This window comes from Penicillium canariense (assembly GCF_028826845.1).
Source record: "Penicillium canariense strain IBT 26290 chromosome Unknown utg000006l_segment0_segment0, whole genome shotgun sequence".
NCBI classification, from domain to species: domain Eukaryota; kingdom Fungi; phylum Ascomycota; class Eurotiomycetes; order Eurotiales; family Aspergillaceae; genus Penicillium; species Penicillium canariense.
Genome location: NW_026622733.1, coordinates 2,667,311 through 2,694,013, shown reverse-complemented (window position 1 = coordinate 2,694,013; position 26,703 = coordinate 2,667,311). Strand labels below are relative to the sequence as shown.

The following is a 26,703-nucleotide window of genomic DNA, read 5'->3' as shown; positions in this document are numbered from 1 at the left end:
ATAAGTAACAGTCGTAGACGAAGAGCCATCGCAAATCGCAAATACCAGCAAATGCCCCACCCTATATACAAGTCCTCCCTCTTTTATCCTATTTCTACCTACTACAGCTTATGGCCTATCCCCGGCAAACCTACATCCCTCAACATCCTCCCCAAAATTTCCGGCTCCGCTCTCAGCACATCCCACTCCGCTTCCGCCTTAACCATCAGCGTCCCCGCCAGAATGGTCCCGTTCAGCGACACAACCCCAGGATCAGCAACATCTCCTGCAGCCGCAACATCAACTGGAACCCGCGCCGTCTCCGCGCGCCGCGGCGCAATCATCATCGTCGATAGTGTCATGGCAAGGTTATAGCTAATAGCGGCAGGCCCGTCCGTCCGCAGCGCAGCGCTATCCAGCAGGTCTCGGCCCTGCGACGCCGCGACAGCCGCACGGTAGAGCTTGATGTATACCTCGTGCAGGGCCTCCGGAGTCGGGTTGAGCGGGAGTGGGAGCGCAAAATGCGCGAATGGGAGGGCTGGATGGCTTTGGAAGGATGAGGGGTTGTGCGGTTGCGCGGTGACGAGGTCGATGAGCGGGGCCCAGGAGTCTGTGCCGGGTTGGTGCATGGCTTCGACGGGGAGAAATTGAAGGTGACGGTGCGGCTGGCTGGCGCCACTGTCATCGCCGGAGTTGAAGAAGGCGAAGAGGCGGTTCGAGCTTAGGCTTGGACTTGTGTGGCCGGCATTAGAGCCGGAGCTGGAGGTGTCCCAGGCGCGCAGGCATGCGTACGTGGAGTCGAGGTCAACGGGCTCGAGGAGGTCTGTTTGGGCTTTCCAGGATTTCGTGGCGAGGATGAAGTGGTTGGGTATCACGGGGAATTTGTTGAGAACCAGGGCGTGAGTTGGGTTTTGCGGGGGGAAGCTTGCCAGAAGCAGGTCTGGGGACGGAGTCTCGAAGGGGTCTGGTTTCGGGGGGTCGGGGTCGGAGGAGGCATTTGGTTTGAGATTTGAGGGCTTTCGCGCGAGAGCGGGACAGTAGCGAAGTTGGTACTGTATATTGGCCATATTAGACAGCGTATTGTGGCGATTGGGGAGCTCGGGGTAGGACGGGGAAGCTTGACAACATACTGGTATCCCTGCTGCGGTGATGATTGACAGGTATGTAGACGAAAAAATAAGGTGGCCGCCTTCTTTAGCGGCAGTGAACCGCCGCCCAACCAGCGCGGAGAGGTTTTCTGAGAGTCCTAATTGCATGGCGAAATAGTGTGGTTTGGAGGATGTGGAAGAGGGCCGAGGTGACGTGGGGATTCTGCGGGGAGCGGCGATAACAAAGGCGGTGATGGCACGGTGGAAAGGGCAAGTATGTAGCCCTAAATCTTTTGACATTTTTTAAAACGGAAACATCTGAATCATGAGTAATAATCCCATTAAAGCGACTATAGTTATGTAGTATTTTCAGTCCCATCCCATCCGCCCATCATTACCCGTGCCAGCAGGATCGGGTCGGTACAGGAAAAAGACAGATCGAAGACGAAATATAAGCCTCAATGATGCAACAATCAATCGAGCCAAAATGGAAATCTCAGGCATCATATCACCCCATGTCGAACAGAAAAAAAGAACCCAAGGTATCATCCGTAATCCGTATTCAGGCAAATTGCTCGTCAGACGCCGCTCGCTGGTATACGGAAACATGAGACATGGAAATAAAAGAAAGCACAAGAGGAGAATCAGAAGAAAAAGAAAGGGAGAGCGAAGAGAATACACAAGGTCCCGTCCCATTCCAGTACGGAGGGAAGGAATCCTCATTAGAGGAGAGAGGGAGGAAGAAAAACAAAGCAGCTCGTTCAGGCCATGAGTTCGTTCAAGGAGATCTCATCATCCTGCGCCTGGCACATCTCCGGCAAGAGCATCGCTGGCTGGCCCATAAGGTGCGAGGCAGGGCCTTCAATCCAAGGGCCGCGCTCCTCCTCATTGGCACTATGCACACCCTCGACGCGCTTCATAGTCTCGACGTCAAGGTCTGTGACATAGGCATCGCGGTGGGTACCATCGCCAGCACCACCAGGGAGACGAAGACGAACCTCAAACTCATTGTTGAGCATCATCTCGTCCTTCCACAGTCGGCGCTGGCCATCGAACACGCACAGCACACGCTTCTTCGTTTTCATGCTGGAGTTTGGGCAACCCCAGGACTGCGGGTAGTTGCCGCGGTTGTTGCGGCGGCGGGTTGCGACCGCGCGAGCACCGTTCTTACCCGGGGCGTTGGCACCAGGCTTGGAGACGGCATTGCCGGAGCCGATGATGGGCCGCGAAGAGGGCCCGGTGGCTTTGGTGGATCTGGGGGCGCCGCGGCCGGCGCGCCAGGAGGAGGGGTCATGGGAATCGTCATCGTCGTGAGAGTCGTTATCATCAAGGGCGTCGACGGGGCCAGCCGCGTCCAGCAGTTGGTGCTTCTCCATCGTCTTCTTCACCTCCTCGTCGGCGGCGACTTCGGCCAGCCGCTGCTGGTTGATCGCCTCGGAGGGCTCTTCCTGCTGCACCACGCGCAGCACACAGTCGTCCAAGTGCTCGTAGAAGTCCTGGGCATTGCTGAAGGTCGCCGAGCAGGTGGAGCACTTGCCTGTGGCGTCGCTGCCATAGTTCGTGCCCTTGTTAGAGTTGGATGGGCTGCGCTTGCGGCAGTTTGGCGGCGTTTGCTCCACACCATGTACCGAGGTCAGGTGGCGCTTGAAGACGTCCGCGCGGTTGAAGCTCTTCTCGGCAGGTGATCCAGAGCCGGGACAGAAACCGCACACCATGGTGCCCTTGTAGTGGGTCAGGGTGTGGCGATTCTTGTCGTACTTGCGAGCGAAGCCTTTGGTGTGGTACTCGCATGTCATGATGGGGCACTTCTCGGGCCGCTCCGGCTGGTGGGTAAGCATGTGGGCTTTCAGGTCTTTGAAGACGCGGCCGCAGTCTGGGTGTGGGCAGCGGCCCTTCTCTTTGACCTCGTCGTCAGCTTCAACGCTGCTCAGTGCCGGGCTTCGCTGTGAGCGGCGGGAGTGGATGGAAGAGATAGACGAGCGGCGGTCGTAGGCGGAAACTGGTCCTGGGTGTGAACCCTCGAACATCATGAGTGCCGAAGGCCGTTGCGGCTCGAGATTGTCGCTAGAGGGAACAGGAGAAGCAGCGGGGGAGTGGGAAGCGAAGTTGGTGGGATAGGCGTAGGTAGACTGGTCGGGATAAGAGATGGTAGGAGTGAAGCCAGGGCCGGATTGGACTGGCTGGATCAGAGAGGGATCTGGGAAATGCTCTTAGCATATGCTTGTAGACCAATAATGGAGTTCCAATTTCCACCTCCAACTCCAACTCCCATTCCAGATTGCACTTACCGACGAAAGTGTCCGGGAACTTTTCCTGGTAGAGCCCGTCCATATCGACGGTGCTCCCCATATAACCATTAGAAAACAAATCATTCATAACGGCAGCCGGTAGACCAAGGCCGTGGTTCGTATTCATCCAGTTATCCTGGACGAGCTGCGCAGTCCCTGAATAGGGCGAGCCAATGGCTGAAGAAGGCGCACTGGCAACGGAGGGCCCCGAAGCAGCTGAACCAGTGGGAATTTGGTATTCGGCGGAGTATGACGCAGAAACAGACGGGGGCGTGGCGGGCATAGAAGAGAAAGTCGAGGCTTTTTGGAAGTCCGCGGACTCGGCGAACAAGGACGGGCTCTCGTAATACGATTGCGGGACCCGGGAGAAGTCGGTGTGAGAGTGCGTGTGGGGATGGTAAGCGGGCACCTCCATGGGATACGCGAACATATCCACCAAGCTGGGGTCCATGGTCATGGGCTGGAAGTATGTGGATTGTTTGGGTCTGGCGGCGTCGATGGCGAGCATCTTGGACCGGCGGAGGGAGGCGTAATTGAAATTGGGAGGAAAGAGAACGAAATCCGAGCTCGAGGGCTCCACAGTCGACATATGCTGGTGATCGAATCCCGCGACTCCGAGACTCTTGAGGCTCTGGTGCGAGAGCGAAGTTAGATCGGCTTCCTTTTCAAGGCCGGAGGCTGCCATGTGCGCGACCACGCTTCACATACCAGCGATAAGGTTCGGATTGCGGCCCGTTTAACCCCGTGCGAACCTCGGAAGAATCAAGGCAGGCAACGTGCCGAATTGACGGGAACACCTGGGTAGTTGCGCAAGGGGAGCGGAATGCGAGAAGGGGAAGGGAGCAGGTGCAGGTCGCATTCAGGTCGCAAGTCCGTAACAAGAGAATCACAAGGTAGATGGTAGAGGGGCAGTAGGGAATCCTTCGATCCTTCACTGTTCTAGTCCGCAGGGTGGAACGGCAATGCAAAAAAAGATGGTGAGGCAGAAACCAGGCGCGGCGGGGATTTATATACAACCTGGTGTTCGGCAGGGCCGAGAGGAGGGCAGCGGAGCGGGAGTGTGGCTCAGTCACCCGGTGGGTAAGGCAAGCACTCTTCACAACTCAAACAGTCAAAACAGGAAGAAGAAACTCAACTTGCAGACCGCACTCGATCATTGAGGAGAGAGGAGTAGTAGCCAGTGGGAGCGATCTGTCATGCGGTCAGAGGGGGGGCAGGTGGGAATATTATAGCGGAGGCAATGTTGCGCGCCCTACGGAATTTGTTGATAGTCTGTTTCTTGGTGCAGTGTCTAGTTCGGGAATGATAAAATCGGAAAATCGGATTAAATTTGCAAAAGAATCCCCTTCCCCCCCAAAAGAATTATTATTGAATTATGGGAATTAAAAAAAGACCTCGAAAATAAAATAAAAATTGCACGGAGTTAGCGCGAGCAGGGATGGAAGGAGCGAAAATCAACTATTATTTCTTAAAATATGCCATTATGCTGTAAATGACGGTGACCATACCATACACGACAAGGCCAGCACGAACCTAACTGTCTGCCGGGGGCTGTGAGGTGCGCCATAGGGAAACCGCGCCAAAGCCCAGGCTTAGCGACCCTGCAGGCCCCGGGAGCCCAAGCGAAGGGACCCCCCTACCGCCCGGTTCGTGACCTGATGGGCCTTGGCAGGGTTATGTCTGCAGTATGTTAACTATTGGCGATGATAGTGACATTCACACCCACTGCTATAGGACGGGTGTACTCCAACATTTCTTTTTTTTTTTTTTTGGGACCCCCAGGATTCACTCTATCAAGGTACAGGACCAGTTCGGCCGAGGGAATGATGCTCCCGCTCATATTAGTTCACCATGTCGTGTACCTCCTCCGTCATTTACTCACTAACAGAGAACGGACTAGACTGGATTAGAACGGGAGCAGAATGGATCAAACTGGATCAGACTGGATCAGACTGGATCAGACTGGATCAGACTCAGCCTCCTTAGGCCCCCCACCGTCCCTGCTCGCGCGGAGTTCCCCTTCCAACCTCTGACAGAACAGCGTGGAGAATCTACTCTACCCACCCTCTACCTTTTCGTTTCTTACTTTTCTTTCTTTCTTAATTCCTGGGTGCCTTAGCTCTTTTCATTTTGGCCTGGACGGCGTTCTGGATTTTTTTTCCCTTTTTTTTTCAATTTCCTTTCTGCCCTACGGGGTACCCGAGCCCCACGGGCCCTCTCTCACGCGAGTTTTCTCCGGGGGGTCATGCTTCGCACACCACGCTGTCAGCCCTAGACCCTCCCGACAGAAGTCATTAGGGAGTGCAATTATATTATGATATCATGTAGTACATATACTCGATACCGACTCCGAGCACCGATGAGGTCACCCGCCCTATACCCCGAAGAGTACCTGCATGGTCCATCCTCAATAGTGCGGAGAGAGTGGTGCATACAGAGCCGATAGATCGCTCGTCCACAACACAACACAAGTAGTTAATCTACACACATGGTGGCACAACCTAGCGTCTCCAGCCCGAGATTTCCCAGATCGGGTCTATCTGTCTAGGAGCTCTGAAGGTGTCAATCGTTACCTTAGGGGGAAAAGGGGGGGAGAGGGAGGGCGGGAGGTGGAACAGGGCCCGTCAAACACAAGCCATGTAGGGATCACCTCCCGGCACAGCCATGGAGATCGCCGGGCAGGGGAGGATGTCAAATTACTCAATAGCCTCAAGACGGGCCTAGATAGCGCCTCCTGGTCGTCCAATGGACGCATTGAACGCACTTAAACTCGGGCGCAAATGCAAATCTCCTAAAACCGCACTCCCATCATCGGCCGTCAGACACCCAATCTCGTCGAGATTGTACGGGAAAGGCGCCCCATAGTGGCCAATAGTGCATAGTTAATACGCATCCTCCGAAGAGTCCAGTCTCCGTGCGGAGTGCGAAGTAGAGGCTATGCACTTAATTCTCCATTCCATACATTTTGCGCATCGGCATGTCCGCGTACGTTTGCTGGCGCACGCTTGGCGCTATTTGTCAACGCCTCCCCCTCCCGATCTGCAATCCTGATTCGAGGGCGTCTCCCTAGGGATTATGCGGGATACCACGATACAGCGTAGGATAGATCGCCCTATCTGACAAGGTTACATTACAAAGCACGCGGTCCGCAGATAGGGCGAGAGGAGATGAGAGGGCCGGGGCAGAATGCATGGGTATGGGAGCGCAGAGCATCCGAGGTTGCGTGGACTGGCAGCTTTTCGGAAGAAAGGTCATCATGCAGCTGTACAGTGACTAGTGTGCCAGTCGAAGTCCGGAGCAACCCGTCCGGTAGACTGGGCCAGACGGACTGTAGGTGAGTCCCCGTTCACGAGATCCTATCGAATCACATCAAAGTACTCCGTACGTGTTGAGCTGTCAGAAGACAGGGTTGGCCGGGGGAGACAGTCAACAAGGAAAGCAAACCAAAAGAGCAAAACGGTGGAGTCGACCCATTTCTCGCTAAGCGTGCAGCTCATACCGAATCAAACCCAGAACACACTTTCTTGGTACAGATCTGGGCCGCAAACACCAAATCGTATTCACCCATGGGCTCGGTTGACGATCCCAGACGGGGGCCACATCGGCCACATCTAGCTTCCCCACAAGAATATCCCTTTCGGCAGGCGTGCATAGGCTTAGAGTCCCCATTACGCAGCCTGATTGGTCCCGTGCAGCGTGACAGGCTAATTGAAGGAAAATGAGGCCGAGAACTGCTGGACCCAATCGTGCGCACCAGAGGGCATCCGGCCGAACGCGGGTGGGGCCATTGGGGCGAAAGGGGGCCATGCGGGAGTGGGTTCGCGACGGCGACGAGTCGTGGTTGGTCTGGGGCCTCGGGCCCGGGCTAGACCGTCTTGATGCTAGTGGGGGTCGATCATCGACTGAAGTCATGGAGTGCGACAGCCAGTAGCCAATTGCCCGTCCTCGTCCGCTTTTCCCCCCTCCCCCCTACTCCGTACTTTCTCTTGTTGTCCCTGGCAAGAGCCGCATGGTTCAATCCATTGGCGTGGGCATGGCCGATGCGTTGCCATTCGGCCTGGTTCACCCTGTGCTCTTGGTTGCCTCTTCGCTTCTAGCCCGCCTCTAGACACCCCGTCTGCACCCTGGCCGGGGGGTTCGCTTCGCCAACCCTCACCCTTATCCCCTGGGGTGAATCAGATGGGCCGTCAGGCTGCATCCGCTCCCGCGATGGGGTGGTTCAACCCGCGTGGTGGAGGACGGGTGTTCCATTTGGGTCTGGAAACAAGACTTGGTGGGTCTGACGCCCATCAGACGATGCGATAAGGCGAAGTCAAATTGGCATGGCAAGGTACTGTAAGAAGTAGAAGGGGGGAAATTAGCGATCCAAGGAAGACAGACAACATGGTTCTTCGGCGTTCCCGCAGAGCCAAGTCAAGGGTCCGTTGCGAGGGGCCCTTCATGTGGTGTTAATGCAGGAAGAGCGCTCGGAAAAAGCACCAGGGCCAATGCCATGGGACATCGTGTCTCGCCTAGGACTAGCGTGCTCATCCGCCATGCCGTAGCCCTAGCGGGTATCGGGATTACCGTTCATGACCACCGAAGACGGTTAGTCTGGGCCTCACTAATCCGGTTAGCAGGGACATCACGATCGGTTAATGCGTGACTCTCGGAGTGGCCGTCACCAACCATGCCAGGTCGGTGAGTCGAGCGCGCCAGCGAGGAAACTAGCGCCACGAACCCTGCCTGAGCCACAGACGCCGCGCCCTTCAGATCCAATCATAGCCGAAACAGGACACCCTGCGGGGGGCCCCATTGGCCTGGGGGTATTCACCCTACAGGTCCGGCGACTGGTGTGAGGCGCAGCACGTCCCCTTTCACCGCTCCGCGTGGTTTGCGACCGGACCTGTCGGCGATCCCGGCGCCAGTCTTGACGTGGAGTAGGGGCAGGACTCCGGACTGTGGAGACATGACCTCATCCTCCGGCTCAGTCGCATTGACTCATGACCGATGGTTCCGCACTGGGGATGGAGGGGTTAGAGGGGATCTCCCCACGGATGAGCGGTCGGGGATCTCGCTCTGCCCTATGGGGCCTGCAGGGGAAGCCTTGCTGGGCTGGGGGCTTGCTGGCTCGCGACCAGACTCGTCGATAAGGGATTGGTTCTGGATGGGGACAGCACACATGACAACGCGCTGCCGATCGCAGCGTGGCAGTGTTCTCAGAGGGTTTCTAGATACCATTCGAGAACAACTATACCTCGATGAAGTATACAACAACAGGGCGTACGTCCAATCGAGTACATCGAGTACAGGGAATGCCCTCCCCATCCCTCGCAGCTCGCTCAGGTACTTCCTATTAGATGCAGTAACATTAAGCTAAATTGTACGTTACATTCCTCCCGGACGGTTTAGACCGTTTTCCCAAGCTTGCCCGTCATCATCCTCTCTGGCACCCGCTCAACCACCCATTCGCCCTCTCATCCTGCAACGTCTGTCATGAAACACAGGGCTGAACGAGGCATGAGCCAGTGAGCGTGCGAAACCGGGGTCTTCGCGAGCAGCGGACCCAGCGCACACTCGTGAAGGCCCATTGCCAGATGATCCAATCTGCGTCGCCAGACGGCCCTCTTCATGTTGGCCCCCAACGTCCACCCGCGATCCCTCCACTCACGATAGGGCTACATCAGCAGACGGAAAGGATGATTAGGGTAGGCCCGCCAGTATGTCTCCACCTCAGCCGTCACCACGGTCCTGGGAATGTCAGACGAGCATGCGGCCGGATCGCTCTCCTAAGGGGCATCGTACCGGCAGGGTACAGACTAGCCCTGCCAGAAGGGAGTGGTCAGCGAACCTAATACTGCCTGATTTTTAATCCCCCTCGGCCCCGGGGGGGCGTCGTCTGGGCCGAAATAGGCAGCAGGTCTATGCTGGATAGGGTTTAAGTTTGCATCCGCAGCGAAGGAAACGTGCCTGGCAGGCCTGCGATAGGATCGGCAGCCCCGACGCCATTTCTCCCAGGCCCGCCAGGGTGGATGAGTTCCTCATTGTCGGATCCGCACGGCCGGTGCTGCGAGCTGGCACCTCCTGATCATCCTTGTCAAGCTAGTCCTTCTGGCCCTGGCCCTGGCCCTCTCGCAACACTAACTTCAACCTGGGTGAGAAGCACGGCCCCGGCATCGGGATACACCAATTTTCGCGCTTACCACGGCCCTGTGCTTACTGCCCCTGGCCGAAGACCCGAATTGCATTGATAATTGCGGCGTACGATTGTACGGCCCTGTCCAATGACGGTGCCTCCCATACGCTCTCGCGTACTCCGGAGATACGGTAGTTTGTGCTTACCAAGGTACCCTATCGTCGCCGGTAAAAAAGAACACAGTGCACTGTGTCAGGATCGCGGCCATATCTTCGAAACAAGCCCAAAGCAGCAACATGTGCGCCCAATCAAACTATAGAACTGCCCCCTTATCCACGGGACCCGGACCGGGATGACCCATGGACGACCTTTCGGCCCTGCACCCCAGTTGCAGCCAGAACCCCCTAATTCGCCAGCGACATCTCGCTGGAGCATACCGCAAATACAACCAAAATATCAACCGTTGTTTACACAGTAACAAAGTAGAAAGTCCCCCGTAGACCCTAAGCTGATCCATCCATGGCTAGCCTGGATAATGGAACGCACATGAAAGGCCCCCATCGCAGCCACATGGAAGCGCATCAGACCTCTCCAGAGTCTCAGGGCCACGCGATCTAAGAATATCCCGGGCTCGCATTCAAGCCCTACGTCCCATGCCATGCCAGTGATTCTGCATCTTGAGTGTTAGACCCTGGGGCTAGATCCATACGCTGCAGTACCAGCGGCTAGACCAGCGCCTATCTATGGAGCATAGCCCAGTGCGGCCAAATATGGACTGGTCCGGCTGCAGACGACAAAAACCAAAACCAAAACCAACGGCAATGCATGGGCTAATTTTGTCGTTTGTTAGGGGCAACAGCCCCATTTTGGCAAAAGGAACCACACGGAAAACAAGCCCCAGGCCCACAGCAAGTGCAGTTCCATATCCTAGCAATGCCTCTCGCCATTTCTGAAATAGACCGTCGACGCACCCAACAGCACAAACTGTAAAACGCCAAAAAAAAACCTTGGCCTGGATGGATGGCATTGCTAGCTCCCGACGAAAGACCAACCAAACCCACTCTTGACTTAAGCCCTACCGCGCACCAGCCCCCTTCCTCGGTTCATCGGCGCTCCTTATTGGCCGGCCAGAGACCAACCCCTGTCATCCATGTGGCCGCGGCGAAAAGTGTTGCTAAATACAGCAACAGCTGCAGGTCGGCGGGCCCAAGGGGGTGTGTGATCGACGCCCCGTGTCTCATGGTAGTCCGGGGATCCCGGTTTAGCACTAACTCCGGTCCTGGTCTGCCTGCTGCATCTCGCACATCTAAACGGGGACCAGTGAGCTCCCGTAGGTAGTGAGGATGCTATTTGTAGGCATGGCTATGCTGCATTATCCTTTCGGGGCGCCGTGGTGAGGAATGTGGCACTACGAAGCCCAGAGCCAAAGAGTAAAGTCGGGAACCCTTCACTGGCGCGGCCCCGTTCGCCAAAGCGAGTCGTACAAGATGACCTGTGGATGCAGTGGTGATCTCGCTCGTCAACCAACCACATCGCACGGTACCAGCTCTATTCAAAGTAAGATGTAATACCGGCCCATGAAACCGGTTTGCCGTGCGTCTGTTTCAGACCCCAAACTTGGGTGGGTTTGTGTCACCCCTCCCCACGCCTGCTCACGCATCTGCACCACCATAACCACCACATATGACTCCATCTATACATCGGCTAACTAGGCAAAAAAAGGGAGGGTGTGCCTGCAAGGATCACGACCAGGGTGCTCGGCCCCCATGTACCGCTGCATCTGAAGATAGCAGCGCACAACAGGGCTCTTGTGCGCCGCCATGGCAGCGCCTGATTGGGCCCATTTTGCGACACAGCAGACAATTACAGAAACCAACAAAAAAGGAAAAATAGAAACGCGTCCCAGAATGAGAGACTTCCGTCTGGCCCCCCCAACTCCAACTTTACCTTGCGCTATCCTTGCGCGGCTGCATCTGCATGTTTCACGGGCACGCTCTCCGAACTGACAGAAAACGTGGCCTCCCCAACACGCCCGCCCGGGACGAGTCAGTGCCCGCCAGCTTAGGCTAGTACGGTAACAGTGAACGATACACTCATTCCCACGTCCCCATCTAAGAGAGTACTTTATTTGAGGGTCGATCGGGATGGGTGGGATCATTGGCAGGGCGGAGGTCATAAAGCGCACCCCGACTGCGTTCTGGCCGTAGCATACCTGCGGGCCCTGGGACTCGCGATGGACGCCACTCGCTACGCTAGAGCCGCATCGCGGGCCGGCCTCAATAGCCTGCCCAATAAACGGAGTAACCACGGAGAAATCTGTGACGGAGGTTCTGGAACCGAGATGCTTGGTCTCCGTTAACTTGGTCGCTCTGTCCATTTCCGAGTTCATCTTCTTTGCGGCTAACCTACACCGTCACCCTGTCTTTCCGTTTACTGCATTTGATATGATTGAGGTTGGTACGAGCAGATGTCCGGAGAGAGGCCGGTAAGCCACGGCCCTGTGGGGAGGGGCGCGTTTCAAGAGGCGAGCTTGTGTCGCTACCGCGCGCCACCAAGGGCAAAGCTAGGCTCATGGGCAGGGCCTGCCCCTGTCGCTAGAATCCATGAGAAGTCTTACGGATGGCTGGTTCTGACTGATTTTTGGGAAGTTTGGGATTCGCTTCTGGAAGTATAATGGGTGGGACAGGGGTCGCGCACCAAACTAAGCAGGGAGCGGGTGGTATTACCGGCTGGTGATATGTACGTGCTCACGCTCACGCGCTAAATAACGAACCAAATTGAGCTCCAACTAGTTTCTTGTGAGACAATGGCTATTAATTGGAAAAGTATCGATGAAACAACGCAGATGGATATACAAGCCTCTCCTCTCGCTAATGGCAGCCGACATGCCGATGTTAGGGCTGGGGGGAAGGGGGGCAGGCACCTGGTGGTTTTTGAATGGAGAAATCAGACGGTTGGCGTCAATCAAGTCTCCATCGCCGAATACTCTCCGGGACTGTTATCGCCCACACAAAGCCCCATTCTTTCCCCCAATCCCGGCCGTTCCATCTGCGTCGAGGCAACTATGGGTCTCTGCGCTAGGAACAAAAACTGAATGTCCGATAAGCATGGTCCCCGAAAGGCCGAAACCTCTCCGTTAACCCCGAAACATTGTGCATGCGTGGTTAACTACATCCAGCGAAGCTAAGCTGTGTTTCGCTTAGTTCTTTAGCTAGCCGTCTTTTGGGGGTTGCGAGCTTTTCCCCGTGTCTCGTTTGGGTGTTGCGCGCAGCCTATTGACGGGCTGCGGGCGCGGCTGCGGCCGAAGTGTCAAAGTGTCAAAGTGTCAAAGTGTCCCAAGTGTCAAAGCGTCCGAGCTTCTTCTTCCACCGGGCCTACAGATCAACCCAAAATTAGGAACTAACCAACTACAGCGGATCCAAAGTCGGTCTGATTCCACACCAGAAAACGTCGATCCCGCCAATGGCGAGGAGGATCACCAACCACCATTCGGCGATGCCATGCCCATTGCGGTGGGAATCGGGGCGGGTCTGTTGGGACAGTTGGTAGCTTCGTCGTGGACATGACCGGCCGGGCTCCCCGGGGACTAGCCACCATGCTGGAGTTCGCGATCGAAGGCCGCGACCATCTCCACTGGCCGACGAGCTATCATCTCCGCGAAACATCTGAGGTATCGTGGGCACGGGGCAGGAGCACGGGAGGCTAGCGATCCATGCTACTGCATGAGAGTGTGTTTGTCTGGCGGAGGCCTGGGCTCGCTCAATGTTAGACGAAGACACGGAGTCGTGGTTAGCTGTTGACCGTAGATCGGATCGTACGCGCTGCCGATCATGCTCGGCGGGGCCTGGATCGCCCAGCGACGTGAGCACTATAATTCACCCGGGGCGCTGGAGACGACCCGGGTTGTTGGGGTGGAAAAGGCTATCACCAAATCCCCTGGTTGGGCGTGGAATGCACCCCAGCCCACTGGACTGCGGGAAACAGACTGTCACTGCTGCCGTCCAGTCCAGACCGCGGATCATCCTCCGTCTATGCTCCGTACTCCGTACTCCGTACACATGGCGGAACAGGATCGTCTCCCCTGATCCGCCGGGCGCGTCGCCCGTCACATGGTCCACGACCCCCATTCGCCCCCCTGCGTCCAGGATTGAATGGCGTTGTACACGTCGGTAGTACCACAGGGACCTTCCCTGTCGAGCGCGCCGGGGTGTTCTTAGGGGGCATGGTTGCGGATGATTGGTGCCTGGCACGAAGAAGGCGGGATACTGTGGAGCACGGTTCGATCCTTGGAACACCGGGAACCATGTGGCTGGAGTCTGGCGGGTCCGTGAGGTCCGTACAGCATGACTTCAGCGCTCTCCGAATATGCTGTGGATCTCCAGGGAAAAGGAGGAGCGCGCGTTTGAAGACTCTAGGCTGCCCTCGGCTTTTCCTGCCGAGTGACCCGCCTGGCGGTACACCATGTAAAAATAGGTAGTTCATTACTCCGTACAGAGGTATCTACAGATAAACTCATCGTGAGATAATGAGATGAACGACGAACCGAATTGACCTACCTCTCGAGCTTCCCACCTCCTAGCCCGATCGGCCTTGTTTGCCTCGGATCTCGCCCGCCCACTCGACTTGGCTTGGAGGGTGAGCTCCCAGCGTGTGCAGGATGCAGGATGCATAGTCGACTGCAGGAGCAGAGAGTGCAGTGCCTGAGCGTCGCCCGAGCTCGGCCAACCGAACCCGAACTAACCACTTCCATGGGGGGCAGAACACACCCAATCATCCCCCGGCACGGTCTGCCACTAACGACACTATTGATGCAAGAAGGACTTCAGGATTGCGGGTGGGGATTGGGCGGCAGTAGCGATAGACCTACGCACTTACCTACTTCGGTATTGTAGCTTGAACCATTACCCCTCATCGACTAATGGACAGCGGTCCGTAGCATAGCTATGAACTAATTTCGCACATGGCTGGAGATATCTCGGATGCACTAGCGATTGTCATTCCGACTCAGTTGGCCCCCTCCCAGATCGGGGACATGACTTAGCTAAGCGACGATTGGACGAGAATACCTAACGGCCAAAGACCCCCATGCGCCACAGCCAATATCAGGCAGCCCGGTACGATGCTCGATACGTGATCATCCAACTATTTTGAGTAACGAGAGTAAAACTTGAACCGATGGGCTTCCACTCGTGCTCATTACATCATTCACTACCATCTTCCCACCTGGCTCCCTTGGGGTATAGATATGCATTAGCATCGCTTGATATAGTCTCGTGGTACACGGGCTCAAAGCGCCCAGGCCAAGGAATGCACACTCAAGCCACTGGCACCTGTCGCAATTCATGGTTACCTCGAAACCCAAGCGTGCCGTCTGATCAACCGACCGCTCTCTCCCCCTTTTTAGTTACGTGTAGCAGAGACTGAGGATGGAATGTTGTAGGCGGGTTGGTTGGGTGTGATATGATCCGACTGGGGACGCTAACTACGAGTGCCCTACAGGCGTATCTAGCCTTTCAGTGCCCATTTTCCGGTCCAAGGTGGGTATTGTCCAAAGCGATTCCCAGGTGCGAACCAGCGCAAGACGTGCCCAGGTCCGAGCATAATGAACGAGCTATACAATCAGGATGGATATCGATCTACATAGTAGACATTGTACTACGTTTTGTACAACGGTTGCAGGCTACAGCAGTAGAGCCCGAAGGTCCCCGAGATGCGTTTCCTGGACCGGATCTTGATGGCAATCGCTCAATGTCGAACATGCAGGTGCTGCCTGTACTGGGTGCTGTTTATGTACGGACAGTATGTCCCCTCCGGCCCTGTCGATTGACTGTCATTCCAAGTTAGGAAGGAGCCAAGCCATGACTTGCGTTTGCAATAAGTAGTACTGCCCTTGGTCCTTGCTGCGCTACACGAGAGGCAAGGTTTTAGAGTGAGCGGCCAAGCCAGTCATTCACACTCGGATGCGTCAGGCATAGTACAACCAACAACCGCAATAGGTAGCCACACAGCCTGGCACCAGGGTGAAGCAGAGGCGCAAGTAATTGGTAATCCCGGCTGGTGCGGATCGGCGCGCTTCTGCTGAGCTAGCGATCTATCTCGCTGTTTTCACTGCAACCTTGCGCCGGAGGACTGTGCGGTACGGTACGTATCTGCAACGCGCTGCGCATCCATCACATCCAATATCACTTAGTATATCTTGATATAGGGCAAATCGCATCACCCTGCAAGGCAGATCGAGAGTTTGACGCGGGAACTGGATCGGAGCTCGGGAAGCAGATTGCATAAGCGCCCGACGTGCCGAAGACAAGACGAGGCGTGATGATCGACACGTCGGTTCGATGTATCAATTTGCGCGACTGTCGCCGTGGCCCTCGACTCCAAATTCTCCTTTCCTTCACCGCTAACAGACGGAGGCATCGGGGGTCCTCTTCCAGCGTCCGCATCTTTCCAGTCGGCCCAGCCCAGGGGAAATTCCGACAGACAGGGCCAGGCGGGCGAGCGACGCCACGAGCCTTAGCTTGCGCCCCCAACCGCTTTCCGTGCGGAGGTCAAACACAAAAAAAGGAGTAGAGAAGAGGCAGCCCGTGCGATGGAGATTCACACGCATATCCTTCCCTCTTCCAGTCCGTATGTATGGGTACCATCTACGCATCTACAGACCCAGTTTCCGTCCGATCCGAAATGGGCGAGAGCTAATTCTCTCGCCGTGGCGTGTGGGGAGGGGGGCCCTCCCCACTCGGAAGGGAGAGAAACTGGAGCTCTAGCGTTCTACCAGATCCAGATCCATCGTGAGGCCTGATTCTCGTGTGGGCACACACCCCTCACAGAGGCAGAAAAAAACAAAGAAGAATCCACCGCGGGAAATCGCTAATCCACCCTCGATCGCACCCGCCACCAGCCTATAGGCAGCATGCTTGAGCATCCCCGAGATGCACTGGGCACAGGTTTCCTTTTTGCTCGCGATCCCGACTGCTCCACCTGCTGGAGTGGCACGATCCGATTTCACCGATGCGATCATCGTGGTCTTGGCTCCATTTCCTTTCCGGTCTTGGTCTTCCTGGAACAAAGTCGATATGACATCGCGCTTGGGTTCTGGTGGCACGGCGTCCATTTCTGCATTGGGGTTGATATTCTTCTAGTGGATTGATAATGCTGACTACAGCGTGGTTGCGTGGTGGAGTCGGCCTCTCTCGTCTCCGGCGCGCTGGGTTTGGTTTGCGATTTGGGGATCTTGTCCCAGTCTTGGCTGGGCGTATGCCGTAGTGTGTAATGTGCCTCGATTACCGTTGCAATGGGCTGGGCAAGGGAGACCGGCAGTGGCACTGATGCTGCCATGCGGAGGCGATAGCCGATTCGTCTGGATGCGCGAACAGGTGGCTTCGGTGCGGTCGGGGCCTGAGTATCTGACTACCTTTCCGTGGAACGTGAGGCGGGTAGCGCCGGGGACCGTGGCTGGCATTTAGGTTTGCCAATGTCTTAGGTTTGTATATCTGCGCGATATGATGTGTCTGCTGGTCGGGGACGTCTGCTCCCCGAGTCGGTCGTACCCCAATTGATGTGGGTTTTTGCTGTTTATTGGCTAGATTGGAGGATCATACGTCGATACTGAAGCATGAACGGTAAGTCGGTGCGAGTACCGAGCGTTTAGGTTTTTGGTTACCTGCTGCCAGCGATATGCTTGCGGCCGATTGTCCTGCTCTGATTACATTGTCCGGACGTGTAGATCCTTGGCAGGTCACGATTCAGTAGAGAGATCTCCAGCGGTTGCTGTGGGCATCGTGACCATCGATTGGATAGTGAGCGGCTCTAACGGTACCTGCAGGCCTCCTTGGGGGGTCAAACAGGGTCTGCCTTGCGGACATGCCTTTGGACTCCTGTCCTGTCAGATAGCTGCAGTGTCCCCCAACTCGGCGCTTGGGATGCCGACCAAGGAGCCCGGGTTCGTGGGTTAGGCAGGGATCGCCCGGGAGGAGGCTGGAAGCTGTGCCAGGCCTCATGTTTCGAGGCAATGTCTCTGCTAGACATGAGTTTCTTATGTTGCCAGTGTGCGGAGTACAGAAACGTGTTGAGGTAAGTCTTCCCATCCAAGGGACCCATCCCCGCCAAGCCACCAGTTCTCATGCAATTCTACTCCATACAAACACCATCGTTGATGGTCACCACCGAGACGAACCCCGTCTAACCACCTGGAAGAACCTACAGACAAAATGGTCGAAGCCATGATCTTCAACCACTTCCCATTAGTTTACTCACCAACCCGGCTGACGCGGACCCCCGTCCAATCATCGACCAGGGGCTTGGCTCTTTCCTCACGCTCAAGTCCAGAATCCAATGTCGTATGACTATTCCCAAATTCGTCATCACAGACAAATCATCCGTATCACCCAGGCATGAAACAAGGCCGCAGCAACTAGAAGCCATCACTAAAACATTGGTCACCAGCGCCCACGTTTCTCCAGTATCAGAGTCGCCGCACAACCCCAGACACCACCCACGAGGACACCCCGAATAAGCGGCGGCGGCGGCGGCAACAGTAGCACATACCACGACGACGTGGATGGTGTCCAGACCGGTCATCACCCTAAAAACGAAACTGTCCGGCCCCATCGTCAGATGGAAACCGCTAGAGCCTACCCAGCTTCCCGACCCAAAGTAAGCCGTAAGCGCAATACACCCTGCAAACCCCGCTAAATCCGTCTTGCCCCGGATACACAAGGCACGACGTTACGCAGAGCCAGTTCCCTGGTCTGACCCAGCTCAGAAAGGCCACCGCTAACCCAGAACCAGAACCAGAACGAGAATCAAAATCAAATCCAAAATCAAAATCAAAATCAGACTCAAACTCAAACTCAAACTCAAAATCTAGATCCCGATCCGCGCGAACGAGGCCAGAGTGATACCCGATCATTCGCCGGTGTGGTTCCCTGCCGGTGTGCGACCAGGGCCGTCTGGATCGGGAACCGGAACCGAGACTGGGGGGTTTTGGCGGGGTCCTCGGGGTGCGACTGGGATGCGATGGGAGGACACGAGTTGAAGAAATGGGCGGGTGCGCCCAATCAGTGCACAATGGAGGGTAGGGTGCTGGGATGTGGACGAAATCTTGGGAATGGGAGGGTTGGATTAGGTTGGCTGGGCGGGTGGATTCCACGTGTATCACCGACGTGTATCACCGACGAATGGAGAAGGCTTGGGCCAGGAGCAGGAGCTGTGAGCGTGGCCATTCCGAGTTTCTCGTTATGGGTTTGTTCATCCGGTTCGTTGCCTGGCCGGGAGGTGAGTGATGCCGTCCGCCGGATGAAAGTCCATCTGACTGGCAACTCTGGGAGGATGACCTGGACGGGGAAGTGTCCTGCTGCTCTCAGGCTTGTTTCACAGCCGCGGCGATGGCCGATGAGCGCGACTGGCTGGCCCGATTTGGGAATGGCGGGGATCTGTGAGGACTGCGTGCGCGCCTGGTGAGGGCGTGGGATTTGGGCCGGTCGAGATGGTTATCGGGGGGTTATCAGCATGGTGAAGGTCGGGGAGGAGATGAAAGTAAAAGGGGAATGGAGAGTTTGCACATGATACAGTGCGCTGCATCCCAGGAACAGTAAACCGGAAAGGGTTGATGGAATTGGGTATCGAAGTCGATGACCAAGTATATGTATGTACAGAAGAAAATGGGGAGGCAGTCGCCTAAGGATGAGCCAATGCATAATGATGATATAACTTTCCAATTACCACCAAAGCCCAAAAGGAAATAGAGGACCTAGGGCGAGACCGCCGTCTGGTCGTAGTAAAGATCGCATGCATGCGGGTGCTGCAGACAGTACTTCGGCACCAGCGCACTCGCCATCACACCATTGGCTACCAGGTACTCACGGAAGTTGAGCAGGCGCTGGGTGAGCTGGGTGGTGCGCTTCTGGCCCGAGGCATCGCGGTTGCCAGACCATACGAGCTCGCCAAGCGCGGCGGCGCGCGGCCAGAACTTGCTGGAGATGGTGATGTCGTCGACTTGCTCGGACCAGAGGGGTGCCTCGGCGCCCAGAACGTGCTTGGCCTGCGCCGCGGTCAGGTTGGTGGTGAAGTCGTAGTCGTAGATGCGCTGCCAGGACTTGTACGGCGCGCACCAGGAGCCGCCGTTGCCGCCAAAGTTGAAGGTCACGTCCCCCCCGGGTTGGACATCACGTCGTAACGCGGGTCATTGGTCACGAAGCCGCCGAAGCCGCAGTCGAGGTACAGCCAGTCCGATGAGGAGACGACCACATCGTAGCCATGCGCGGTCAGGTTCTGGATGTTGGTGAGGCCATTGTTCCAGGACTGCATCACGACGTCCTTGGGGACGTCGTACGCGGCTTCAGTCGAGAGGAAGATGTCCTCCCACATCATGACGCGACGCTTGGGGCCACCCGTGCTGCGGAAGATCGGCATGGAGTGGTCCACCCAGTATTGGGCGAGGTCGTTATAGGTGCGCGAGGGGTCCTCAGCGAACCAGTTGGAGACGTACGAGCTGAAGTTGTAGCAGCCTGGTTGGATTTCGTCGGCGCCGACGTGGAACCAATTATCCACGAAGATTCCCGACAGGTCCTTGTACACATTGCGCACAACCTCATACGTCTTGTTATAGATGATGTCCAGCTGGCCCGGGTTCGGCTCGACAGCCGTGTGCAGCGGCCACACGTCGTTGGACCACCAGGAGTCGGCGCATGCCACGATCTTCGGGTCCACCTGCTTCCAGCCAGAGGACGCGTGACCAGGCATGTCGACCTCGGGAATAACGCGAACGCCACGGGAACGTGCATAGGCAATCACCCGGCGCATGTCCGCCTCCGAATATATTTCCCGACTTGAGTAGGCGTCCTTCGTCATCTGGGGGTAGGAGCGCATCTGCATGGGCCACGACTGGGCGTCGTCCAAGTGCCAGTGGAGAACATTGAGCTTGGACAAGGCCATGCCATTGATCTGCTCGAGGATCTTGGGGACTGTGATGAAATTGCGGCCGGTGTCGATCATGATGCCGCGATACGGGTATAGGGGGCATCCTCGATCTTGACGGGCTGCTCAATGATCAGATTGCCCTTGCCGTCGGCGATGATGAGCTGCTGCAGGGTTGTGAACGCGTGAAGTGCGCCCCAGACCGTCTGGGATGTGATCTTGACCGTGCCGGCAGTGGCCGTCACCTCCAGGGTGTAGGACTCATCCACCCCGTGCTGCAGATCGGCATTCCCGTCAACCACGGAGAGCTGAACGGATTGAATGGCGGCCGCGGTGGTGGCGCGCTTGTTTTTCGAGACTGAGCCGGTCGGGAATGGCTGGAAGGAAGAGATGGGAGCTTCGGTGGCGGCGGGAACCCATTGCAGGTCGACGATGGCGGCCCGGGCGCGTTCCCAGGCACTGTTTAGGACGGAATGGGCGTGGCCGTGGCTTTCGGAGGTGCGGAGTGAGAGCTGCTTAACTGGAATCGGGCCGGAGGAGCCCCAGGTGATGTTGCGGGGGGCGGGAAGTGGGTTCACCTTGACGGCGGTGGCCGCCGAGGCGAGAGCCCCCAGCGCGCCGAGGACAGAGGTGAACTTCATGGTGATGAGGGTGGGGGGAGGAAGGTGACCAGGTAGGGGAGAAGGAGGTGGTTGGGTTTATTTATGTTTAGGAGCAGTCGCATGCCGATCCCATGCTGATCACTGGAATGCTGCGATGCATTTCAGAGGAGCACAGGAGCTACGGAGTGAACCGAGCGAACTCGGACCATCAACCACCAAGTCAACACTCAACAATCACCGCTGGAAATTGGGATTTCTGGTAGCCTGTGTACTCCTGTACTGGCAATTTTCCAGATCCACGAGGAAACAGGATCCCCTGACCCTTAATGTTTCAGTTTCATCATGCAAGATACAGAGGTTACATCCCTACCACAGCTCCACGCGACTAGCCCCTTTATAGTTGGGCTGGTTGGTGGCGGGCGTTCATTGGGGGCAGCAATGGCCATCTGCGACCTCCACATACTACATCGGGGTCCTCCTCAGTCTGCCGAGCTTCGGCTATGTATTGTGATGGTCGATATCGTGTGGGGGAGAGCGCTGCGACGTCTGTGTGTCGGCGCTAGAAAAAAAGCCAGTGGAACGATGTTGAGAATATAATGAGGCACGCGACTCCACGAAATGAAAACAATGCCACTGTGACATTGCAAGAGGACCCTGGCGCAAGATATCATGGCATTCGAAGTGGCTGACTCGAAGCTACGGCATGTACGAGAAACGTCCTGCGGAGTCAACAACAGCCGTCCGGGGAGGGAGGAGGGAAAGGAATCGTGATTCATTGCGGCAACTACTCATCAAAAACAAGCGTGGGTATACGACTCGCTTGATTGATCTCTCACGGACCCCGCGAGCTCTCTGTCTCTCCTTCGCTCCTCTCTAAGCTGACTTGTCCAAGGACCTTTCCAACTCCATTCCCTCGCGGAATTCTTCGTGGATGGCGGCCGCAGCCTGCTCAGTCGGCACCACGCAGGGGCGACGAGGAAGGCCGCCATATCCATGATACGACTGGAGGGCGCTCTTCACAGCGATAAAGCCACCGTGAATCGCAGCCCAGTCTGCGCGAGCAACAACAGCTTGCATCTTCTGCGCCTCCGCAATCTCGCCGCTGCGGTACAGCTCCATGAGCCGGACGCACGACCTCGGAATCAAGTTGGCCGTACCCCCAATGATACCATCACCGCCGGCGATGAGGGTCTGCAGAGTGAAGTCGGCCGAGCCACCGAAGGTGAGGAAGTTGGGCTTCGAGCCAGCCGCCACGCGAGCCAGCTTGCCGGTGTTGCCGCAAGTGAGCTTGCACCCGATGATGTTGGGGTGTTTGGCCAGCGCGAGGATGTCGTCGGAGGAGAGGTCCAGTCCTGACGAGGCGCCGGGGAAGTTATAGATGAGCACGGGAATGGGCGAGGCATCTGCCACCGCGATGAAGTGGGCGTGCATGGCCTCGGCGCTCACCAAGGCCTTATAGTAGCTGGGGGGGAGCACCAGGACCGCATCGGCGCCTGATGCTTCGGAGTCCTTGCAGAGCTGGATGGTCTCGCGCGTGGACGCAGCACCGCAGCCTGCGATGACGGGCATGTTGGGGAAGCCGGCCGCATCTACAGCGCGGCGCGTGGCTGCTGTGATGGCTTTGCGCTCCTCGCGATCGAGGTGCACGGCCTCGCCATTGCTGCCCTGGGTGACCAGACCGGTCACGCCGCTACGGGCCAGGTACGTGGCGTGCTTTTCAGTGGCAGCCAGATCGATCTCCTCGTCCGGCTGGAAGAATGCCACGGTGGGCACATAAAACCCGCTCCGGAGGGCATTGTGCTTGTCAGTACCGTTGACCGTCATGGTGGTGGTGGAGCGTATATCGAGAGTGGGTCTTCTAGGCCGTCAACTTGAAAGCACCTCGTAGATGTGTAGCAGGCCACTCTTCCCAGGTTGTAGAGAATCAAGAGCCAGAATTGAATTGGGCCCGGGCATGCCCAGCTAAATAATCTCTGTGCGATCCGGATCTTCAACCCCCACGTCCCCCGCCGGCTCCGATCTGATTAGCCGTCCACCTTTCCTGGGCATCCGCCTTGCCCCGCGTCGGAGGTGGTGGGGAGAGTTCGAGCTACACAGTCACCATAGAGTCAACACGCTCTTCATGACGCTGCTGCCCTCAATCATTTGCTCTTCCCCCCACGCTCACAGTATGCGGGGTTGAGCAGCACAGGACCGCTTCCGGCCGGGCTTCTGTGCGACACAATCCGCAGCTGGAGGGATGTCCGCGGATGAAAGCCCTGCATGAGTGTCACAATCAACCGCTACTCTCATTTGTGACCCTCTAACCCTGAAAATACCCTTTGTGGTCATCCTGGCGAAACGAATCTTCTGAGCGTTCGCTGGTGGCGAGACAGATTGACAATTCCGGCCACTCCCCCACACTCAGCTTCGGCGTGGGGGTCGTCGGGACATGAACACCCGTCGCCTGTGACAGGCTGCTAGGGGTTCTAGATGAAGAAAATGCCCACCGGGGGATTGTACTGTGGTGCAGTGTGGTATATCTGTGTCGGGGGGACGTTGGGTGGCAGCGTGGGCATACTGGAGGAGTCCCGCGCTCGTGCTCGAGAGATATATAACTAGTCCAACTATACTGTACGCAGTGGCCATCCCAGGCAATAGGTAGCATCGCGCCGATAGCCCAGAGGCAAACCTTCCGCGGAAACAGGTCTCGAGCTTGGTCAATAGAATCAATAGAAAGACAAGTTCCAACCTTCAAACATGCTTTTGATCGCTCAAGGCATCTTCAGGTCTCTGCCCAGCTGATCCGGTACAGCATCGCGTTGCCGCCAAGAATCTCTGTCTCGCACCACCCGCACCACCTCCGCAGTCCTCGACGAACCTGTCCCGGTCGCCCTGAGTCCAGCCCGGTACAGGATTCCTAAACGAAGAACCCCTTTCCTCCGCTACACACCGGCGAGGACCACCACAGCATGTCACTGAATTGATCTGCCCCGTCGCACCCCTCCCAGTGTCGAGCAATGGCCGTCTTGTCCCGGTCGTCCCTCCGCGGCTCTGTGCGACGGAATCCCGACGACCACTCGGACAACGACCGTCAGGGCCCGCTGAAGAAGAAGCAGCGGACACTGCACGATCTCTGGCCTCTGAACCGTCGCATAAGTTCCCCAGACTGCCTCGACACCACCGCCCCGGATGAGGATTCTGCCCCCAGCAAAGCTCGACACGCCCTGCCTCCCTTGAAGCCCGCGCGCCCGCCGACGGCGACCCGTCGCACTCGCCGACCGTCCTCCTCCTCGGTTGATAGTGTCACCTCGGGGAATCCATTGACGTCGGGGACCCCTCGCGTGAATGGCAATGGTGTCGTCAAAAACCCCCGGGGTCTATCCGACCGAGCTACCCCTGCAGGGAGTCGTGTTTCCGCGGCAGATGTGCTCCGCGGGGACCGAGAGTCGCCAGATCCATTGGACACGATCTCCCCAGTAGTGACCAATCCCACCGTGAAAACGCGCTCTAGAGCTCCTACACACACCGCAGACTCCGAGTCGAAACTTGCCAAATCGCCTACCTCAACGCGCACTAGCCGGCGCAGCGACCCTGAAGCGAGGACGGACGAGGCTGATACGGTCGAACCAGAGAATAAGGTGGCGACCACCGTGCAGTCGGCTCACCTGCGACCGGCAGATGCGACTCGGTCGCAGCAGCACAAGAGCGATGAAGCTGAGGGTGAGCAGGAAGCGCCAAAACGAGCAGGAAGCGAGAGGCGATCACTGCGCTCTACAGATCCGGGCCCTCGAGGCAAGCTTGAGTTGGCGCAGTATTTCCACAATTATGAGCAGATCATCAGTCTCGATGATCCCAAGCCTGGTGAGTGCTGCCCTTTTGCATCGAACAGGAGATATGTGGCCTAATGCAAATGCGTCGTAGAACTTGTCGCTTTCAACACAATCGTCACACTAGTGGACGACCTTCCTGAACCCTTATCCATATCTTCCACGCCAAATCCAATGCCTTTCGGCAATCCGCTACAAAATCTGTATAATTGTGAGGTGATTACGCTGCCCGAGCCGGCATCAAGTTCACTGGGCATCGACCCTCTGAACGAGGAACTATATTTCCGTGCGCACCGTAAATTCGAACGTCAGGAGAAGCAATTACGAAACATTGAACGCGAGCGGGCTCAGCACGAGAAGCAGCACGTGGACCGGCTTCTCGAAGAACTACGCGGCCCAGACTGGCTGCGTGTGATGGGTCTTACCGGCGTCCACGAGAACGAGAAGAAGCTCTACGAGCCGAAGCGCCAAATCCTCATTGATGAGCTTGTTGCTCTCATCAAAAAATTCCAAGTCTGGCGGGACGAAGAGCGGAAACGCAAATTGGCCAAAGAGAAACAGCTATCGACCGCAGATACAGAGACCGAATCGCACGCGCCTCGACACTCGCGAAAGCGTTCACGGCCTGCTGAAGACGCCGCGGAAGAAAGCTCTCCTTTGCCAGATACCCCTAGCACCCCGGACCCGAACGACGTGGATGCCTGGGCTGCGCGCCAGCTACACCAGGAAGCCCGTTCAGCCTCCGCCGCCCAACGGCGCAAATCCGTCTCAGAACACCGTAAGCCCAAGGCCGCGCGCGCAGGGGGAGACGACCACTCTGCTCTTGCGAGCGAAACTAAAGCCAACTTCAAACGTCAAAAGCCCACCAACACCTCGGCCTCCCCAGCTGCACCGGCCCCGGCTGCAGCTCCCTTCTCCTACCCTCCACCTACAGACAAGCCTTTCACCTCGTTTTTCGAACAACCACACGACCGCGAGACAGCTCTGGCTGCGGTGAACGGTACCCGTCGCGGCCGCACACATACCATTCTGGCCTTCGGCCATCCCATGCCAGACATGCAAGAGCGCGACTTCGATCCGCCGGAAGAGATCCTCACCGACGAGGCGATTCATGCGTCGCAGCGGCAGCGGCGGATGATGAAGCGGCGGAGCCGAGGTTGAGCCTGGCTGGTATGTTCTGACGAGCTGATGATTTACTACGGGGTGTTGTTTCTTTTTCTTTTCTTTGCCCTCCTACCTGACCTTTTCTGTTTCTGTCCCCCGCGGGGTTGACTTCAGTTCTTGTTTTTGTATGCATGTGCCTCTGTATGATTTTGTACAATAGCATTTCGGCGTCTGGGCATGGCATTGGGGGTGTGTTTCCGGATGGTGTTTTTTTTATGGCGTTTGCGGACGAGATTCGCCTTGTGGTTGGGGTGGTATAATTATATCGGTTTCCGCCGAGGCTTGTGGAAATAGAGTCATTGCTGCACTGTCTTCTTGATTGGATGTACCTCGAAACCTTTAGCCATCACATATGCAAAGCAACGTTCAGCTGCACCCTCGTAGCCTTACAGATTTGCCAATCATGAATGGGAGTGAGCAGCGTGAGCAGCCGTCAGCTTACGCCGATCGCAAGGCTTGAATGCAGACGGACGGGACGGCCTTTGTTGACATTCGAGTGCATTAACCTCAACCCCACCCCCTGCTCAATTCTGAAGATCCAATCTTAATCTTCTCGCCGGCGAGGTTTCCTTTGAAGTACACTGTCTATGTACAGGTTTTCGCACCGCTGATTTACATCTGGCTCCTGCAGGCCCCTCGAAGACCGCGCCTAGGAATACGGCCCAAGCCCCGCTGAAACCCCTAATCCACAACAAGCGCTTAGCGCGAGCATTAGCTCCCAAGGCCACAGGCAAATCCAGGTCA

At 56.7% G+C, this 26,703-nt stretch overlaps 6 protein-coding genes across 6 annotated transcripts; 1 reads left to right on the top strand and 5 right to left on the bottom strand.

Annotated features, from left to right (window-relative positions):
• Nucleotides 1–101: 101 nt before the first annotated feature.
• N7482_008936 (uncharacterized protein) lies at nucleotides 102–1,235 on the bottom strand (the record flags this gene model as incomplete). Its single annotated transcript, XM_056691060.1, has 1 exon — nucleotides 102–1,235. One exon carries the CDS (start codon nucleotides 1,233–1,235, stop codon nucleotides 102–104), a length of 1,134 nt encoding a protein of 377 aa, XP_056540825.1.
• Nucleotides 1,236–1,828: 593 nt separating this feature from the next.
• On the bottom strand, nucleotides 1,829–4,040 carry zfpA (uncharacterized protein; the record flags this gene model as incomplete). The annotated part of the gene is made up of 2 exons (XM_056691059.1): nucleotides 1,829–3,264; nucleotides 3,356–4,040. 2 exons carry the CDS (start codon nucleotides 4,038–4,040, stop codon nucleotides 1,829–1,831), a joined length of 2,121 nt encoding a protein of 706 aa, XP_056540824.1.
• A 12,190-nt stretch (nucleotides 4,041–16,230) lies between these two features.
• N7482_008934 (uncharacterized protein) lies at nucleotides 16,231–16,805 on the bottom strand (the record flags this gene model as incomplete). The annotated part of the gene is made up of 2 exons (XM_056691058.1): nucleotides 16,231–16,583; nucleotides 16,628–16,805. 2 exons carry the CDS (start codon nucleotides 16,803–16,805, stop codon nucleotides 16,231–16,233), a joined length of 531 nt encoding a protein of 176 aa, XP_056540823.1.
• A 2,413-nt stretch (nucleotides 16,806–19,218) lies between these two features.
• Nucleotides 19,219–21,025, bottom strand: N7482_008933 (beta-N-acetylhexosaminidase; the record flags this gene model as incomplete). Its single annotated transcript, XM_056691057.1, has 3 exons — nucleotides 19,219–19,563; nucleotides 19,638–20,431; nucleotides 20,476–21,025. The coding sequence occupies 3 exons, from the start codon at nucleotides 21,023–21,025 to the stop codon at nucleotides 19,219–19,221; spliced, it is 1,689 nt and encodes a 562-aa protein (XP_056540822.1).
• An 834-nt stretch (nucleotides 21,026–21,859) lies between these two features.
• N7482_008932 (dihydrodipicolinate synthase family protein) lies at nucleotides 21,860–22,810 on the bottom strand (the record flags this gene model as incomplete). Its single annotated transcript, XM_056691056.1, has 1 exon — nucleotides 21,860–22,810. The coding sequence occupies one exon, from the start codon at nucleotides 22,808–22,810 to the stop codon at nucleotides 21,860–21,862; it is 951 nt and encodes a 316-aa protein (XP_056540821.1).
• Nucleotides 22,811–23,985: 1,175 nt separating this feature from the next.
• On the top strand, nucleotides 23,986–25,956 carry N7482_008931 (acetyltransferase SAS4-like domain-containing protein; the record flags this gene model as incomplete). Its single annotated transcript, XM_056691055.1, has 2 exons — nucleotides 23,986–24,829; nucleotides 24,890–25,956. The coding sequence occupies 2 exons, from the start codon at nucleotides 23,986–23,988 to the stop codon at nucleotides 25,954–25,956; spliced, it is 1,911 nt and encodes a 636-aa protein (XP_056540820.1).
• Nucleotides 25,957–26,703: the final 747 nt, after the last annotated feature.